At 37.9% G+C, this 20,325-nt stretch overlaps 1 protein-coding gene across 1 annotated transcript in view; it reads left to right on the plus strand.

The window, feature by feature from the left end:
• The window catches only part of KAT6B (lysine acetyltransferase 6B), a 112,355-nt gene that overhangs the window by 73,672 nt on the left and 18,358 nt on the right, over nt 1–20,325 (plus strand). Inside the window, exons 9-11 of the mRNA XM_075717609.1 lie at nt 941–1,082; nt 4,162–4,323; nt 6,805–6,898. Of these exons, the coding sequence (XP_075573724.1) occupies nt 941–1,082; nt 4,162–4,323; nt 6,805–6,898 (398 nt within the window). The remainder of the gene's footprint in view (nt 1–940; nt 1,083–4,161; nt 4,324–6,804; nt 6,899–20,325) is intronic.

Here is a 20,325-nt window from a genome sequence, read left to right on the forward strand (position 1 = left end):
AGTAGTGTAAACCATGGCTATGATCCCAGTGTTATCCCAGGATGTGCTAGTAGCTTCAGAGCCGATAAAGATTGTCCTCTGCTCTAACACTTTGTAGACTAATTAATTTCTGCAGCAGTCTTCCACTGCTTCAGTAATTTAAAAATGAAGGTAAATAGCAATAAAATTCACTGAAAGGAGCAGTTTCTGGTATGTAGAATACTTGTCAGCATTGTCTTCCATGGAGCATGTGGCTTATTTGTATGTAGTCTGAACTGAATCCTTCCCAGAGGAGTAGCCATCTGTGTTGCCTGTGTTGTGGAGGTGTGTGGAAGGGAGACTTTTTGCCTATATGCAAAACTGTTTGGATGGGCTTCTCTGTTCAAGCAAAGTGGTGTTTTAGATGGAGGTGAGGTGGGTACAATCCTACTACAGTTTGCTGTCCCACCCAAGTATTTCGAAGACAGTGGAAAAAACCCACATGTGCTAGCCTTCCCCATGTACAAAATAAGGAAAACTAAAGAGAAGGAGATTCCCTCTATTCTGCTGTGTGCCTCCTTTGTCTTTACTGGAAGAAGGAGGGTGAAATTTGAGGTATGACTCCAGTGTGCCTACTTTGATAGAGACCACAGCAAAAGCTTAGGTGGAATGTGAGAACAGGGAAGTAAGTGGGATCTATGGGAGTCTGGACCACAAAACAGCTGACCACAGTCCAACTCTGTTGAATTAGGTTCATTGTGATCGGTTGAATCTGATCTTTTCTTATCTTCCTTTTCTAATGGCTGAGGTGTATGTTTAATCATTCACTCCAATGTGACATTTTTTTTTTCTTAAACTTGAGCAGCATTTGCTCCTGGTACCTTATATTTAAATGGGGAGGGCCTTTCACTTTGTGGTAAATTTTTTGTTTACAGAATTTAACAAATTTTTTGTATAAAATATCTTTCTAATTTTCATACAGATTACCAAAGCTTTACCTGTGTGAATTCTGTCTTAAATACATGAAAAGTAAAAACATTTTGTTAAGGCACTCAAAGAAATGTGGCTGGTTTCATCCTCCAGCCAATGAAATCTACAGAAGAAATGACCTTTCAGTATTTGAGGTAGGTATATCAAAATCTAAATTTCTGAAAGTAACCAGTTTGTAGACATTACAGACCAGTTGTAGAACTAGTGAAAACTTTAGCATACTTAAATACTTCCTTGGAAATTTTTCTTACACTGCAAAAACAAGTTCATCTTCCCTGTGCTGTTCTGTCCTGCCATGTTCTCTCACAATTCTTACTTTCTTTACTTGTGCTTCATGCATATGTTTTAAGATACTTGTATAGCATGCATCTTAGATGGGGACTGCAATGGAAGTGCTTTGACTGGATTCTTTCCCTTCTCTGCAAAAATACCTCTTGCACCCATTCACTTCTGGCTATTTGAGTATCTTGGGTGTAGGGAGAATATTAATGATAATGTAGATGCTTCCAGTGTATAAAAGCAAGCAAAACAGTTTCTTGTGTATTGTTCTAAAAATACAAAAGTAGCTACTAAGTGCTTTTGGCTTCCTTTTGGATGTTTGAGAAACTTGCCCTGGAACATCCTCGTTGAGTGATGAAGGTTCAGTCCAAATTTGGCCAGAACACACTGCCTTTAATTTAGAAAGTCCAGAGTTGAGCTTGTGGATATGTATTCTTTTATAATCTAAATTATTCTCTTGGGAGGCAACTTCTGTTGAAGTTTGGGGTTTTAAGGATATCCTGGAGAACAGAATTCTGTGTTTCAAATAGCATGCCTGCAGTTACTAAAGCTTTGCATTAACCTCCATGTTCCTATGTCTCAAAGACTTGTTACAGCTTACATTAACAGAAAAGGCTGGTGGGGTTACTAGGGCTTCTTTTGAGGCTGTTTATCAACAGCAGTATTTAGATGTGTAAGTTGATAACTTCTTAATTGTGGGTATCATAGATTCTACTTGAAACTTGTGTTTTCATATTGTATAAATGTCTGTCGTGCTTGGTCATTGCCATTATCTGTTCAAACAATGGCAGATGCAGCCTTGACGTCCTTAAATTAGAACAAGATCTTAATATTTGGTTCACTTGTTTGTTTTTGTGCTATTAAAAAAAAAAAAAAAAGCTATCTGCATCAAGATTGCTTCCTTCCTGACTTGGGCAGTTGTTACAAAGATTGTAGATCTGCCAGCAAAAGACTTAAGTTATAAACAGACTTTAACTCTTTTCCTATCAAGAAACGAAATTGTCCTAGTCAGTCCAAAATACCTTACATTTTCTCTATTAGCAGGTGTTGGGAGCTGTGATAGGCAAATCCTGCTTTCCAGTTCATTTTCATTAGCTACTGCCAACATGTGAATCAAACTTTCTTAAAAAATAAAGTACAGCTCTGAGAACAGGGGTAGGGGTGTGTGGGGGATTGACACAAAAAACACATGGAAAACAAGGTGCATGTGAAAGCAATGTCCTGACTCTTTCTCTACTGCTTTTATTCCCTTTCTCTATTTACATGCTTATTGAAGAACCTGATGTTAAGACTTCTGAAACAAAGTGGGGTTTTTATTTCAAATTAATGTCAGTTTTTATTCTAACTGTAGAAACTTACTCATCAGTTGATGTCCTTCCTCACAGATACTTTCAGGAATTCTGTGCAGTCTTTTTCTGTTTGACAGAAGGGAAGGGTTTGTGGTTTCCTTCATGCTTCCTGATTTTGAGAGAAATAGAAATGAGTTTGGTGTGTAAGATTTATGTACCTCTGCCCATAGCATGACTTTGACAGATTTGAGAGAAGACTTTGACATAGTTTACTACTATGCTGTATGCAAGAAATCTTTGACAGATGCTTGCTTCTGAAGTTGTGCTCCCTCTATTTTTAATCCCCTTGCTGCCCTCCCCCCCCCCCCCCCCATTTAAAACTGATGAACAAGCTGTGTTTGCCTGGAATTTAAGGAATTACTTACATTTCTGTACAAATGTTCTTACTGAAGAAGATGGCTTACATAATTTGGATTTTCAGGCTAATGGCTTACCTAGTGATGATTCCTACATGGTTAATGTTTGTATTTCATTTGCACACTTGCTAATAAGTGTGAAAAAGAATAAAAAGCATCTGGACAAATGAAGCGAGTTGTATGAGAGCTTAATGTATTTGGTTCTTGAGTGCTGTATGCAAGTTTATTCTGATACCTTTAGGAGCAGTAGTTGTGCATTACATGCTTTTTCTTTAATCCAGATAATGCAACTATACTGCTGAATTCACCTTGAATTCCCTAAATATATCCAAAAGGTTGGGTTTTACTCAGATTTGTAACTAGGATTCTTACTCAAAACAAGTTAGAATAGAATATGGCTTCTTTTTTGGCACAGAGTGCATACCATTTGGCTGTCTCTGAATGAAATACAGCTAGTGACTTTATCAAAGAACATCACTACAAGCAAACCTTCCTATTAAGATGATTTCAAAAATGCTGTTGCCTTTGACCGAGCTGTGCCTTTCAGGGAGTAACTAATTGATCTAGGAAATCTGCATCTGTGTCTGGCTTTTCTGTAGCTGTCTGAGTCACAGCTTGACTCTTTACACTGGTAACATACCTAGACTAATTGTAGTACTTAGCCTGAAAATTTACTTCTCTTGCTCAATAGCATTTTAGTCTAGCATGGAAATTTTGTCTAATTTATCTAAAACATTGCTGTGATTGATGTGTAACTGGCAACTCATTCATTGGCCTTACACCTTAAGGATTCAACATAATACACTTAATTTGTTTGTTTTGTGTTTTTTTTTTTTTTTTTTTAATTGTTGTACACCACTGCCTTCTAGCAAACCACAGTTTAATGTAGTTTTAACTAGTACATTTTTGTTCTCTGCCAGTCATTCATTTTCATTCCCGGGATGAAGTGAAAGAGGTAAGTCTCACTTGAACAATTAAAAGGTGAAGTTACTTTGTTTAATGAATCCAGATCCTCAGAGTATACTTACAAATGCAAAGTAGTTAGTACTAGCTGGAGAATTCTTACTTAACAAGAAGCTGGGGCATTCCTCTTCTGAACCTTAATGTGGCTTTTTTTCTGTAGCACCATCTTGTTCATGTTTCCTTCTAGGATATGATTGGTTCAAGAAATTATTTTGTCCTAACATGTTGATGGCATTGGAAATAACTGCATCTATCTTGCTTTCTAGGTTGATGGAAATGTGAGCAAAATTTATTGTCAGAATCTTTGTTTGTTAGCTAAGCTCTTTCTGGACCACAAAACCTTGTATTATGATGTTGAACCATTCCTCTTCTATGTCCTTACAAAAAATGACGAGAAAGGCTGCCATTTAGTTGGATATTTCTCTAAGGTAAAAAAAAAAAAAGCAGGTTTTTTTTGAACATTTATAATTTCCCCCTCTCCTTAATATTTGTGCCAACGGCAAAGAAAAGCAATGCAGAAGCTTGAAATCTCCTCTGTGTATCTCAAATATAATGTGCATGGCTTCAAATACACTTGTACTTTCTTGTCTCAGTGATGCAAATTGAGAAATTGCATGTGCATTCGGCCACATGCATTTGGGCTTTTTTTGTTGTTTAGGGGGTTTTTTGGTGGGTTGTTCTTTTTTGGTTGGTTGGTTTTTTCTTTTAACCCAGAATGTGTTGTGTGAAAACTAGATCTTCTTCCTCTCCCTGCCATTTCTGCAATAGTGTACAGAGTCTAACTTCTAAAAGTGCTAGGTATTTGAACTGTTGATGTGTTTCATGGTTATACTGCTAGCAGTTCAAGCTGGCTATTTAGACATAAATGGCCAGCTGTGTTCATCTCTTGTGTGCAGTCTGATCTAGTGCAGTTACTCATTGCACTGAGTGTAAGAATGCAGTGCCTAACTTTATGGTGGATGCCTTCTTTGGAGTGGATGTCTTTATTGGTTGTGGTTTTGCTTTGAATTTTAAAGCAATAGGTGGCTGCTACAGACAAAGATAATACTTATGTGGACTGCCTTGACAAAGGTGACCAAAAATAATGGTGAGGTATAGTTAGATGTGTCTGCATCAGGAAAAGTTTCCATTAGTCAATCTGTCCATAAGAAATGTGATGAATTGGTATGGTTACTCAGAAATTCAGTACTTCCTGCCCCTAGTATCACCATGTCCCTCAGTATATAATTTTCGTTCTTTAAGAAATTATTTGTATGAAGATATTAATTTAAAGAAGTCTAAAAATCATGTCAGAGTACTTGTATGTTTCAGTGATCTCTTGGGGGTCTGACCAATTCTTCCAAGACGTGGGCCTGGCTGGGATTAAAGTAACAGTGAGATGTGTAGGCACAGTTTGCACTGTCTCTTATGTCAGTCAGAAGTTCTTGTGGCATACAAATATGTCAACTCTGATACAGGCAAGTATTTTCTAGTAGATTTATTTAAGGTACTGCAGGTGTTAAGATGAGTCTCTCTTGATGTTTGTTCCTTCTTTCAGCAAGGATGCATTTTCTTCTTTCTCTTCACCCCTGTTGCTTTTGGTCAGTCTGTTTGTCACATCTGATGATCACGAATGTTTTAGCTATGAAAACTCAGGAAAAAAACCTTCATCTCAAATTCCACTGAAGTACTGAATTGCGTGTGTGTCATCCTGCCTCCTGCCACTCCCCCCGCCCCCCCCCCCTTTTTTTTCTTTTTTTTTTTTTTTTTTCTTTAAAACGTGCGCTCTTTTTCTTCCCTGATTACAAATACATTGCCAGATGAGAACTTCATACTAGCAGCAGTCCTGAGAGTTTGGGAAGCCTGTACAGAGAAAATAACTTCACCATACCATAGAAACTAAGGAACCTTGCAAAATATGGCATGGGTATCTGCTCTCATAGCTGAAGAGATATTGGGAAACAAACATACTGGCATGTGATCCTGTCAGTGTCATCACTGGTCTGGTGTCATGTATGGAGGCTGAAGTGATAGGTGGTGTCTTAAACTATCCATGTGCTTGCCACAACTTCTTGTCAGTTACGCTGACCTCGATATTTTTAGCTGATTTATTTGGTCTTCCTCAAAACTACCTAGTGCTGATTTGGGGGGTGCGTGTGTGGGGCTGTGTGTGTAATCTTTTAAAGGTAACAAGGCTTCAAGGCTCTTCCTTTTTATCAATAAATCTGAAAGAACCTATAACCTTACATTTTTCGAACAGCTTCCGAGTTTAGATTCTTCCTTCTGTTGTCTTAAACAATCAGTGTAATACTTGCCTCCATTGCCTGTATGCTATATGACTTCATTCTGTCTGAAAGAGCTCTGGCTTCTGAGCTTTCTGCCTTAATTTGGATTCAGGTGATAAGCATTCAGCTTTGAAAGAGTTAGTATGCCTCAAGTAAGGCTTCTTAGTTCTATGGGTATGGGGTTCCTCTACACCCCAGCCCCATATTCATTCAGAGAGAGGAGACAAAAGAAAGATGGAAACTAGCAGTCACTTAGTGTAGCACTTGCACGAAATACACCTTCACCATGCCTATGGATATTATTTTCCACTTTTTTATCCTTGACAGAATGGTCAGTGAAGCATGAAAATATTTTCTTCTTCCTCCTGTCCTCCTCCTTTACAGCACTTAAACTTCATTATGCTGTTTAGACAATGTATTTAATTTTTAAGATGCTGAGTAGTTAACTAATAAAAAATACTTTGAAGGGTATGTTTGATACTGCCTTCTTATAATTAAATATTAATGTGGAATTATTTGACTTTGATCCTGACCCCATACATCTGTTCACCTTATTGGGATATTTTACAAGGACAGTGGCAGGTGCAGGCAATTGCCCACTTCAGCAGTGCTTTGACATACTTGATCTGTTTCTCCTTCCCACAGGAAAAGCTTTGCCAGCAGAAGTACAATGTCTCCTGCATAATGATCATGCCCCAATACCAAAGGCAAGGATTTGGAAGGTTTCTCATTGATTTCAGTAAGTGAAGTGTTTCATTTACACTTGTGATTCAGGGAGCTGATGGCTGTTACAAGAAACTGTAACATATGAAACTTTATTTAACTTGCTTTGTTGTTTTTATCAGTAGATAATGGGAATTCTGTTTATATTTACATATGATAGAAAAGCTCCCTGAAGTGAAAAACTTACTGCTGCTCTGTTATTGTACTTCAGGAAATTGAGAATGAATCTCTCGGCAGTAATATTAGCTCACAAAGCTATTACCCTGAATGAATTGTCTAAATTACTTTCCATTTTGCCTTGCTCATTAGTATAAGAAGAGGCAATTATTTGTGATTACAGCTAAGACAGTGTTAGTCCAAGGCATTCTCTACATTCTGATATTTCTAACTTCTATCTTCTTCTAGCTAAAGAACTGTTTTAGCTGAAGAATTGCTACATAGAAGGAATGTATTTTGGTTTTTGTCTTCAAGTTCATCACTTCCTTAGTGGAAATTGTTACCAAAAAAAAAAAAAAGCATAGGTGCTCATGGCTGTATATATACTTGCTGCTTTATTTTGCTGAGTTGTCTGACCTGTTAGAAAGCTTCAGGCACACTTGTTTAAATACAGATTTGTTATTCCCCAAATCTTTAAGCTGCAATGAAACTCCAAACAAAATCATCTAAGGAAACTTCTCAGCTATGTGTTCTCAGTACTACTGGATCCAACTTTCTACTGTAATTTAGAGGGAGGATGATAAGGAATTTGTGTATATTGTATGCGGTTAGTTTTCATTATTACTTATGTTTTTTAAAGCAATGTAGAATTACATGACAATAGAGATAGTTAAGATAATGGGATTCCTGCCCTGAAGGTGTATGCAAGAACATTAAAATGCAAATAAAAATACATGGCAGTACAACAGCAGGACAAAGATAATAATTTGTAACTGTAGAGTTTTCAAGTTCTGTGTCTTGTAGTATTCTACCCAGCATGACTGCTCTAGAGTTCATAAAGATACTTAGTATGTCTCATCATTGTATGGCTTTACAGTCTTCACTATACCCCTGTGAGTTAGGTAAGGACGGTTCTGGACCACTTAATCCACCATTGAAATGTAGCCGTCACTGGAGCAAAACACAACAGCTGTTCCATTGTGTGCCTTCTGCAACCTTTTAGGAAAGGCGGTGAGAAGTACCACGTATTTCTGGAACTGTGGAGTGAACTTTAAGCTTACTTTGGTAGCAATTGGCCCTATTTTAGGTTTAGGATCTCTTCTTGCAAAAAGAGGTGGGGAACTCTTACTAGGCACAACTGGTAAGTACTTCTAGGCTTTTTCTTTGGTTTTTACTCTGTGGTGTCTTTTAAAAAAAGCATTCTAACAAACGTTACTCTAGTTGAGTTTGCAATAGTTATGTCTGCAAAACTGATGGCACAGCTATGAAACCTGTGGATTCCACAGAAGGTCTGGATATGGATATGCTGTGTCTCTCTGGATCTGTGCTCTGTCTGTTATTGTGCCATGTGCTACTTGATCTGGAAAAATCATTAGGGTGTTCTGTCCCTCTTATCCTTCTGGAAAAATCTGGAAGCACATTGGGTTGTTTGAATCATTAGGATTTCTGCGATGACTTGCAACATGACCTGATGGTACCATTGAAGCTTATCTGGTGCTATTCTTATGCCTTTCCTCTTTGCAGATGTGTTTATATCACAGGTACAGGCTGTAGCTGTATACATGCTGGGCATAGTCTAGAGACTAGCTTTAGCTTCTGCTGTAGCTAACAGACTGCCCGCTTTGTGAGCACGCAGTCAGTCCTTCAGTACCTTTCCATAGTGTTTTCCCTTTGTTTTCTGGACAGAGGTTTCCATAACTAACTGGGAATCGGACTGTCTCAGTTTCCAACAGAATGAAGAACCAAGAGGTGACTGAGAAAGTGGCTCTGTAGCGAGAGTGAGGTGCAAACTAAATGAAAGGTGGTGACAGAACTGCTTGTGGCTGCTCTTCCCTACATGTAGAAAGGAAAGTAAAACTTCAAGGCTTGTTTTCCTAGATTGTAGTTGGATCCTTTTGCAGGATGGAGGCTGAATGCCATTAAATGGTACAGCCATAGCCTCATCTGGATTAGTGAGTCCAAAATCTGTCTTCACACAAAAAAACCCTCAGAATATATTATTTACTACTTTAATTTTAATTTTATTTGTGTTCTACCTCCTATATTGTAATTGACTGACTACCATCTTCTTTGTAGTTCACCCTTTCTATTTACTTGTGGTCTCTTGAGAATAAGTTGCTCTAACTGGCCTGAGAAGATGGGATATAGCACAACCCCAGTTATTATTCTGAACTTGAACAGAGCAAGTTTATAATAGTTTAAAACACTTTTTGCCAATAACATTATCTAGATTGTCATGTTCTTATAAAAGTTATTGGAAGACAAATTTTATGCTCTGAATGTTAAGTCTTCATTTGTCATGTGAATAATGCATCTAACCTGCTCTGTATTGAATTCTGTGAAGCAGTCACTGGTACTTGTCTCCTTTGTAACAGTAACCAGAACAGTTTTTAGACTAAAATAATAAAAATGTACCTGAACAAGTAATTTCAGAAAATGATAGTTACAAACCACAAAAGGGAAGGTCTCAAGAACTGTGTGCAAGCAGTTAACTGCTCACATTACTTTGTATATATCTTGACACTTGACAGTTAGAAAGGCTGGAAAGAATGCAGCCTTAAGCCACTACACTTCTGCTTTGTCAGCAGTCTGGTGAAAATGTAGTTTGTGGTACAGAATTTGCTTCTCATTCGGTAAGTGAAAAGCATTTGTTCAGACTGTGATGCATTCTTTCTCTTGAACTAATTTAATCTTTGCAGATGAGTTTGTGGTCATCCTATAACTTGCAAAGGAAAAGAAATTATTTTATTTTGCTACAAGAAAAGAAGGTATTTGTTGTCTGACCATTGATTCCCTACCAACACCACCACCTTTTTGCTAACTACATTTAAACTTAGATGTATTTCAAATAGAAGCTGATAATACTGTTATTTCATGCTCTGTAGACACCAACATACAGCTTTGTGTAAGGTCTATCTGTCTATCTCTTCAGGAATCTATAAATCTCACACGTAGAAAAAAGATTTTTTTAGGATGAATACTTTAACTTCTGTGAGAAGTAAGTGTGTTGTAAAATGCTTGAGTTCTCTAGCTTGGTTGTCTTCAGTAAAACTTTCATGTGTACTTTTCCATATGTCATTGGTCATTAAATAGAAATGTTGTTTTTAAAAACACAATATATGCACCTGTATCTGTTCTGGTTCTTAAAGCCTGGTAAGATTGGGCTTTTTGGTAGTGAAGTTGAGGTTTTGACTGTGATAGAAACTTGTTGGGCTGTTAGAAATGAGAGAAAAGTTTAGTTCTACATATTTATCAAATGATGAAACAGTTGATTTGTAAAATTACTGCTTCATTTTGCTTAATTCACTGTGCTGTAAGATAAAAATCAGTTTAACCTGTTTCGTTTTCTAGAAGCATGTCATACTGCTTTAGTAAATATTATAACGGTCTGTTGATTTTTCCCCTAGGGAACCTAATTTTTACTTTTGAGTGTATCTAAATGTACAAAAGCAATTCCTGAAAATGAATAAGGATCTTTATTTGATTGTTATATTTATACCTTCCTGCCTTTTACAGGACTGATAATTCTTGCCAAACTTCTTGGGTTTGGGCTTTTTGTTTTGTTTTCATTTCCTTGTTGTTCTTGTATTCTGTGAGGTTGACTGGATTGTGATTGCAGGATTGTACTTGAGGGAGAGTAAGTGACTTGTGCATGAACCTTTTGTATTTGCTGCAAATTAAATTTTGGGCAAGTAGAGTCCAGTTTTAAGTGGATACAGAAATAAACCACAGTGCAGGCTTTTATTGTATAAAATCCCATTCTGGGTTTGTTTCACTTCATGTCCATGTATGAGTCCATTTGTGGTGATACACGGCTATCATTCCTGTCACAAGGATTATATATACTTGCATTTGGATGAGCCTTTATATGTCCTCTGACAGTTCAGCCTGCACTGCTGTTGCGGTTTTGACAGTGCAAGCGCTGAAGCTACAGTGTTGTAGCTGCTCCTCTCCATGCAGTCCCATTCGTTTTATAAACTTTAGCTGCTTCTCTGTACAAGAAGCTTTTCTTTACTTTCTTGAGCTCTCACAAAGCCTAGAATCTTCATATGATTTCTGTTTCTATTCATTAGGCTGCAGTGCCAAAAAATATTAGTATTTCTTTATTTGGCATACCTAGCACACAGAGTTCAATATTACTAGAATGGAATACTGCAGTATTTCGTATTTGTTTTCTGCAAGTTTAAAGCAATCTTTTGATTCACACTTCCTCACAAAGCTCATCTCATCACAGTCCCATATTTCTGCTTACTGGATTGCAAATTCAGTGCTGGAGGCCCAGCAGCAGTTGGAGGAAAAAAAATGCACGTGGCAATATTAGGATAAACCTTTCCAACTGTGCTGGCTAGTACATTTGATGGTTCATTTGCATCACAGTAACAACTGGGTTCAATGCTGAGGAGTAAAGTCCTTGATGGTGTTTCTTGTTGTTTATCTTGAGGGTGTTTCTGGTCCAGTTGAGTGTAGCAGTTTCTTCCTTCCCTTCAGAACTCCTTCTTTCCTTTTGGTTTATGTGTTCATTGTCAAATGATTATTCTTGCCTAAGAGAGGAAACCTGTTTTAATGATGCTGGGAGTCTATTTGGGCTACATGTGTTCTTTGTTTTGTTTTGGGTGTGTGGGGTTTTTTTGTTACACTTGTCTGTATGTTTGGGAAAGTTGGTACTGACTTTTTGACCTTTTGTATAATTTATTGCATGCAACTTTTAATGGCTTTTTTTTTCCCATTAGCTTGAACTAACCCCTGATTCCCTTCTGGGATGTGTAGCTCAGTTTCTTTGTTAAGAGACCATGACAGGGAAAGACAATTCCAGCCTGGTAGTGGAAGAAACAAACAGAATTTATATTACTTGAGGAGTTGTATGCTGGTGTAGGAAGAGCAGGTCTGTTAAATGTCCTTGTTTGCTCATTTCCCCAAATCTGGTATCTGTTTCTTGGTCAAGTATTTTTCTTCTTGTTCCATTCAAACAGGTGAATAAATCTTCAAGTCCTGATTTGCAGAAGCAGCAGAGTACTGGCAGTAGCAGCACGTGTGCAACTGCTAATGTATAACACGAGGAAAGGCAAGTTACCAGGGGATGAGAGGAACAAAATAAATGGCTCTACAAGTAAAGGAAAAATAAACTGTTAATGAAAAGTTCCTCCTAAATATTTTTATTGAGTTAAGCATCAGAGCAATTAATGAAGGAGGTCAGTATTGTTACCGATATTTATAAATTGGTAACTGAGAGAGAAAGATCCACTTTTTTGCTCAGTCAGACTGGTTAGTGGCAACATTGATTAGCCTACATTGCTACTCAATAGGAAATGGCTCAGCAAAGGCCTGTGAACAAGATTTAGTGGGGTGGAGTGTTTATTTGCCGTTTACAGCTTTGAAGAACTTGACTGAAGATGTGGAACTACAGCCTGTTTCTTTGATCTCAGTTCTAGTCCTGTCTTCTCCACTGCAAATTCCTACAATCACTTGTCCACATGCAACTGTTTACGGCAAAAGCTGAATCACTAAAATATTCTGGGCTAAAAGTGGGTGGGGAGTAAGGACAGATATCCTGTTTGTTAAATCCAGATCACGTAATGATCCTGTATGCACTTTCATTGAGAATTAAAGGATGGTGATGGAGCAGTGAATAGCCAAACAAAGGATGAGTATCTTTGTAAAATGCATTCTTGAATTCTTTCCAGTTTGCACTTGTTTCAGAAGATCTGCATCTCTCGATGCAAATATGGAAGATCTTCATTGCTTAGGGCTCAGTCATGCAGAAGTGGTAAGAATCGTGGATTGAGTCCAGGCAATTACTTTAGGCACAAAAGCTGTCCTGCAAGCATCGACACATAACGTAGACCTGTATTGATAGTGGGTTTATTTCTTATTGCTAGCAGTTTTGAGACAGTTTTGAAACAAGCTGGAAAAAATGCATTGCATGAAACCTAGGATAGTCTTCAGGCAGAATTAAAGGAGATTGTGAAGAGTATAAGATTTTCCTTCTGGTCTTTAGTGCAATTTTGTTCTCCCTATAAGTTTGGTAAAGAAGGTGGTCTAGCCTGTAAAATCAGTTTTTCTGTGAAAGGGAGGAAGTGTGGTTTCTGCTAAGCTTGAAGAAAAACATGAATATAATTCAAAAATAAAACTACTTCTTTCTGAATATGCTCAATTCAAACAGCATTTTCTGTCCTAGGATCAACTAGTGATTTCGGACTTCCTTATGGCTCCAATACTTCAAAAGCTCTGTCTTCTGATACAGACAAAAGTTTATTTTTGATTGAAAAAAATAATTTCTTTTAGACAATTCTGGGCCTAGTTTTCTCACTCATGCCCATTACTATGTCTTTGGTTTTTGCAGTGTCTTCAGAAGGAGTCAGGGTTGAGCTTTTCATGGCTAGTTGCAGTTTGGACAGTGAGCTCTTCTTCTATTTCCATCTTCCACACTGGCTTTGTGGTGTTTGGTATATTAAGAAGGTTTAGAAATGTTGCTGTGCCAAAAGATTGATTTCATAACTTTCTTATCTCTGAGTCCTGCTATAGTGTTTCTAGGCTTTCTGCTTTAACAGCAAATGAGGTTACTCTTCTGTGGAAACCTGAAAAGTGATGACTTTTTGTGAACCACCAGGTTTGTGCAGTCATCCAAAAAAGAAGATCGGGTTGAACAAAACTTGAAACTAGTAATGGACTAACGTGTGGCCTGTCATTTAGGGCAACATACGGCTGATGGATGATACCACCATTTGAGAAAGTCATCCCTGTTTTGAAGATGAGTAACTTGTTTCAAATACAATAAATGTATTGGAATTAAGTGGCAGAATAGAGTAAAAATGCTGCCTGAGTTTTTTTACAGTGGCGCTCAGAAAGTATTATGTCAGTAGAGGAAGAGCCTTGGGAAAGGTGACAAATTTACTTTCATTTTTTGGTAGGAAGCTGGAATGAGACATGTGAGCAAAACCATTACAGTATGGAAATGGTGTTGTTTCTTCTCTGAAGATCACTTGAACACAGGAACAGTGACAGACTATTAACGGAAGCACTAAAAGGGCAAAAGAGGGCAGAAGTAATGAAAGGACATACAGTTTTCTTCCTGATTATGATGAATTAATGAAATGTCTTTGCTGTGTAGCCTTAGCTTGTGTTGTTTTAAGTAGCTGTGTAGACTTGCCCTGTAGTAACAGGTTGCGGGGGCGGGGGTAACTGATTTAAAACTCTGTATTCAGCTGGAAACAAGGCACAGATCTTGAACTGAGAAAACTTGCGTTCTTTATACTAATTCATAAATTAACTTCTGGAAAACAAAGCAGACTAGGGGAAAAGAAAAAGGTAAAGGTGGATACTGTAATGGAGCAAATCTGTTAGGAGAGATCAGAGGAAGTGTGTTCACACGTATGGCATGTAAGTTCTGGTATGCTTATGGAACTGCTGGGAACCACTTCTGATACCTGCCTGCTGTTTAGAGCTAGACCCAAGTTGCAGTGGGCTGTAAGTGGTTGGATCTACTTCTTTGGTATGTTTTTATATAGAACTGATAGTCTAAAGCCCTTAATTTGGTCATGGGAAATAACGCATTGCCCAGAAAGTAATATTTTGGAAAAATTACTTCAGAAAAATCAGAAGGAATGTTTCTTTAATGTATAATTACTTTAATCAAATCTGGATATGAAGTAGAAATAACATTTAAAAAAGAAGGTGCCTGTGGAATGAGGAACTCTTTCTGTAAACACCCTTACACTGTTCTTTTCCAAAGTCTGGCGTTAAGATGCTTTACAAAAGCTGTAAGAAATACTGAAATATAGCAGAAAGATTATCTAGGAATAAACACACTTTAAAAAAAAAAAGTTGCTTACAGTTATACTTTGCTATGCTCTGTAAACAGAATTGAGATGGGGATGAAGTGGGATTTTTTTTTTTAATGACAAAATTTATTTTAACCAAGAGCATTTCAGCATTCCCTTTCTCACATTACAATCCCAAAAGAACTGTTTTGTTACTGCTGAGGATGTGGCAAACAATGGAGGGTGAGAATGAGAGTCTGAGGGTGGAGAGAAACAGGTTTGTTTTTTTTTTAATAGGCTTTATTGGAAAAATGTATTTTGAAGCTGTGCTTATGAAGTCAACGCCACAGATTTAAGCATCTGTGTAAACCATGCCTGTGTTATTTATTACCTGTGGTGGCCCATATTGAATCATTCTGGTGTTTTTTTTACAACTGACTGACTTCACTTGTGTATGCCAATACAGAACACTCTGTCAGTCTTCTGGTCATTTTTTTGGGTGTGTTTACAGATGTATTGTGTCCAAATGAAAGGATGAATTACCTGCCTTTTTTCTTCTTTAAGAAGGAGTTGAAAGTGTCTGTCTGTGAGAGCTGTGAATTTGTGAGTGAGCCTGAATGCTGCTGGTTATTTTGTGTTCTTTTCTTGATGATTGATTATGTTGCTGACCTGAAGGCATGGGTTTGGCCTCTCCTAAGTAACTAATAAGGAACATTCTGTCAAGCTGAGATTTAGATGAGGGGGGAATAAAGATGGATTTTGAATCAAGCTTTGTTGACTTAAGATTATTCCAAGAAAATCAGCCTCTTGGGATTTCTTGGCATCGCTTTTATATAGCTTCAAGACACTGTGCATTTATCAGAACTGCAAAAGAAATCAGGCATGTCACTTCAGATACAGAAGCTAAGACTGTTTAAACTGAAGAGCATCTTTATTTCAAGATAGCATTGAAAACAGCTAAAAGGCAAGGCCAAACATGGTAACAATGAAAACAAATGTTTGTTGGACAAAGCTGTCTTTATAGGGCATTAGTGAACAAGAGAAGCCATCTGCTGAAGACTGGTGGCTGAAAACAGATCTTAATTAAGTAGTGCATCTTTAATGATCAGGAATTTCTACTTTTGACTGCAGAGTGTCATTCTTTTGCAGCAAGTCAGTGGACAAAGTGGCTATTTTGTAGCCTGTTGCCCTGTTGTTGAGGCACAGTGAGACATCTCACCTCAATGAGATAACCTTGTGGCTTTCTTACCAGATGTCTGTCTTTTCCAGTGCCATCGTTTCTGTCAGGCTGTTCTGTGTTCTCATAAAGAAATTTTTGTTTGTTTGTTTACTGCTGTAACAGTAGATATTTAGCAGATTGCCATGTCATGGGCTTAGCTTTTTGAAGTGTGCTGTAATAGATGGGTTTTTGTGTTCAGTGCTTGGTAGATAATGTGCACTTTTTAAATCTAAACTAGGTATCGGCATGAGATTCCCTAATAACCTCCTTCATCTGTTGGTTCTTTCTTTTAAATCTTACTTGGTTAATTCCTTGTTCTGCATCATGCTTTAGTAGAGCAAATGAACAGCAATGATGTTTTGCTGCTCATGTAAGACAAAAACATAGTTCGCATCTTCTGTTGTGTCTTACAAAGTATGTGTTTTGACCACTTACCTGAGCAAATACAGTATTTGCAGTGATTTCCTAAATGTGCCTTTTGATTTCTTAGTATTTACTCTGCATATCACTTTTGTTCATGTTCTTTAGTACTACTAGGCTATGTTTTGTAGCTATGAATAAAACAATGATAGGAAAAGCTCTTGAGCTCTGGAACTTGGTTATCTACTCTAAAACTGTTAAAACCATCCCTGGTACGGTTTTGGTCCAGGGCACCTGTCACTTCCCAAGTGTGATAACAATTTTCCTGAGCCACGAATCTGGGACAATTATGTTAACAGCCATGTTAACACTCTAGCTGAGAGTCAGTGCTTAATAGTATGGATGCCATCTGTCTGTGCTGGTTGGCCTCAGTGCCGTGTAAAGGTTCTGGGCATATTCAGTTCACTTGTTCTATTAGGCATAGCCACCTATGTCCATCTTCCTGTCTTGTCAATTGAGTCTTGTAGGAGTACATAGAGCCTATAAGAAGGCAAACAGGTAGTATTTTTTAATGAGCATGTTTGATATATTTTTAACAATGGTATTCATGTGTTGTCAACATTAAACACCAGAAGGTAATGGCAGTTCCTAAAGGAAACTCATTCAGCAGTTACAGTTGTGTAAACAATTTACTGTTCAGGGTCACTTATTTAATAATTAAAAAATGTAAATTTAAATAATAACTTAAAACATTGCTTATAAAATTGAGAACAATCCAGCCTTGTTAATGATCTTCTAAACTACTTAACCTACTGCCAAATTTATTCATCTGATCGGTAGTCAGGACTGACGCCCTCTGTGCGTGCAAGTCTTGCTTTTAAGGGTACTTCAATTCCTTTTCTCTTGGTTATGCTTTCACTCTGCTTATAAGTAGTCCACTTTGTACACAGAATGTCCACTCAAGGGGTTTACTGGCAATTGGCACAGGTAAAATAAGTGTTAGCCAATTAATTCACTCAAAGGGTGCCTTTTGTTGGTCTGACTGTAATGCAGTCATCTTTACCTTTCCTTCCCTTCATGAAGGGCATTTGTTTAGCCCTAACCTCTTCTGTGAAGCTTTCTATAAAGGAACTAAAGGTTTTGGGCCCCCTGTGTTGAGTTTACTTGAGGATGTGGAGAGGAATGAGAGCTGGCATTATTTCTTGTAACAATAATGAAAGAATCTTAGGCTTACTCTGTTCATCATGAAGAAAGCTTTTCTTTAACCAGACAAAGAAGAAAAGAGAATGTAGCAGGTTGTTCACTGATCTAAGCATCTCAAGTTACAGCTAGTCTTTCTTTTTTTTTTTTTATAGTGTTTGTGTGGATCTTGTCATTGGGGTCCTTTGAAGCTGCCTCAAAAGTGCTTTCAAAGAGGGTACTAACATGTATTTAAGGTCCTCTATCTTTGACCTTCCTCCCGTTGACATAGATAAGAACAGTTCAGAGGCACACAGAATAGTTATGGAAAAAAAGGGTAACATGTATTACAGTTTTAGGAATCTTAAGTCTTAATAAGCTCACACTTTCACCTTGCCTATTTCTGCTTTCCACTCATGGTCATACCTCTGAACTTGGAATGCTGAGCTGACCTAACTGCATTGAGCTGTCCTGTCTGAATACTCAGCTGTTTTGATTTTTCTGACTGCCCTTTTGAACCTGGGTCTTCATAACTGGTTCATATAATTTCAAAACAAAGTATTCGATGCCTTATAAGACAAAAGGAGGTCTCTTAAGATAACTTGAAATGCTGGTTTGAGGAAAATCTTTCCTTTCGATACTGGTGTATTATAAAAACAGTTACTAGCACTTGCTGTTTTTTTCAGATCGCTGGTTTGATGCAGAACATTGCATGAAAACTTACGAGTTCTTCCTTTCCACATTAAAGGACTTATTTTACTTGGTTATGTTTCAAACAAAACAAAGTTTAATGGAAAAGTGCTTGATTCCATCTATGTGAGTCTAGTAATTCATTTGTGGGGGCTGGCCTTTAAAGAGACTGAGAAGAACATGCAAGGGCAAATAGTTCACTGCTTGGTTCTTTTGTTCTGCATAGATTCTTATGAATATGTTTTCTTCTGACACAAATATTAACAAGATATAAATAGAAGTTGAACAGTGCTGATTACATAAGGGCAATCTTTTGAGCACAAACTGTTGCTTACGACTTTCAGAAAGGCTCCATTTTTATGACTAGGGGCCTCTGAGAAGTAGATCTCAAGTTGTTTCCAACTTCTGGCAGTCGTTTGATTTTTGTTGTGGCTCTCCTGTCTGCTCAGGGTTTTCAGCAGTGCAAGCGTGTATCTGGAAAGCTTTCATAAGTAACTTGATTCTGTCTTATGTTATGAGAGTTAGTTCAGTGGTTTTGGGATACCTTTGCTATGTGTGGAAGCGTGTGTAAATGTTTGTATGTGTGATTGTGGTGTGCATGCATAACTATGAACCTGAGATTGGCAGGTTTAAGCTATACAATTCATGAGGAAAAGCTATTATCCTTATAAATCAGACGGAAGTCCAGAATGCTAGCATAGCATTAATTTCTCAGTGCAGTTAATGTGTACAGCTGGTGCAGAGGTGCAATATGCATTTGAGGTCCAAATGTTCCTGTTCGTTGTGTAATTGCTCTGGACCAAGCGATTAGTTGAAATACCTGTGACTTTGTAATCTGCTGTTTAAACGGCTGCAACTATATATAGTTTACAGGACATATTAATGCTAGATATGATACTTCCTGACAGGAAAATAGTGTTTAAAATGGGCAGAAAGGCATCTACAGTGTTAATACAAAAAAATGACAACAGTGTTGAACCTTCCCCAACCTTTGGATACAAGATCATAGAAGTGCTCTCCAAGATGAATCCTAAATAACAGGAGAATACAAGTTTCCTGTAATTGTCTATCTTAACACTTCATGGAGACCCATACTTGTTTAAAGTATTTTTTTCACTTTTTCATAACGGTAGAAAAACATACGAATGCAGTGAGTGACCTTTGCTGTAAACTCGGTACACTGTAAAATATGATAGAATATTTGTATTAGTTTCTTGTACTAAGCAATATTCAGACTAAATGGTAGGAAATGGAAAAAGATACTGCATTTTAGAGCTGCGTGACAGTGGTTAAGGAGAAATAAGTTTGTGTACAACTAACTTGGTTCCTAATTCAGCATGAGCATTTTGAGCATGTTGGTGGATCCTTAGTTCAGAAGGTGATTGAACTCTGTTTGGGAACCCAAAGCCAAGCAGGTGAAGTTGCTTGTTAAGTAGGAAGTCTTGAAGTGAGGTGGAGTAGACCTTGTGTCCCTCTTTTTACTTAACAAACACATCAATAGCACCAATGACCAAGACGTGCAAACCTGGCAGTTTAATGGAACAGTTAACCCAGAATTGGGGTGTCCTGAGGGTCCAGAGAGCTGTTTGGAGTTGACACAACCATGATGGTGATGTGTCACAGGCACCAGTTGGAATGACCACACTGGCACATCAGAAACTAACTTGGACAGGACTTCTAGGGGAATAAGTAGCCATCCAGGTTTCGGGCTTCCTGGGGAGTGGTGTTTGCAAGAGACAATCTGATTGGGTTGGGCAGGGGAGGGGATCCCTCTCACACTGCGTTTGAGATCCCATTATTCCAATTTCTCAAGTCCTAAAGACAAAAAGGAGGAATTAGAAGACTCTGCTCTGTCACAGAGCTATAACCTCATTGGGTTCCAGAGGTGCAGTGGGGTGGCTCAGAAGACTGGAGTGCTGCAATAGATGGATGACAGTCTTTTCAGGAAGGACAGACAGGGAAGCCAAGGAAGGGAGGTTGTGCTCTACACACAGGAGTGACTTGGAAGCATGGAGCTCTGTTATGGGATGGGTTATAGGCCTGTCAAATCCGTATGCCTCAGAATCAGAGGATAGGGCAGCA

Source organism: Pelecanus crispus, chromosome 10, assembly GCF_030463565.1.
Source record: "Pelecanus crispus isolate bPelCri1 chromosome 10, bPelCri1.pri, whole genome shotgun sequence".
Taxonomy (NCBI): Eukaryota; Metazoa; Chordata; class Aves; order Pelecaniformes; family Pelecanidae; genus Pelecanus; species Pelecanus crispus.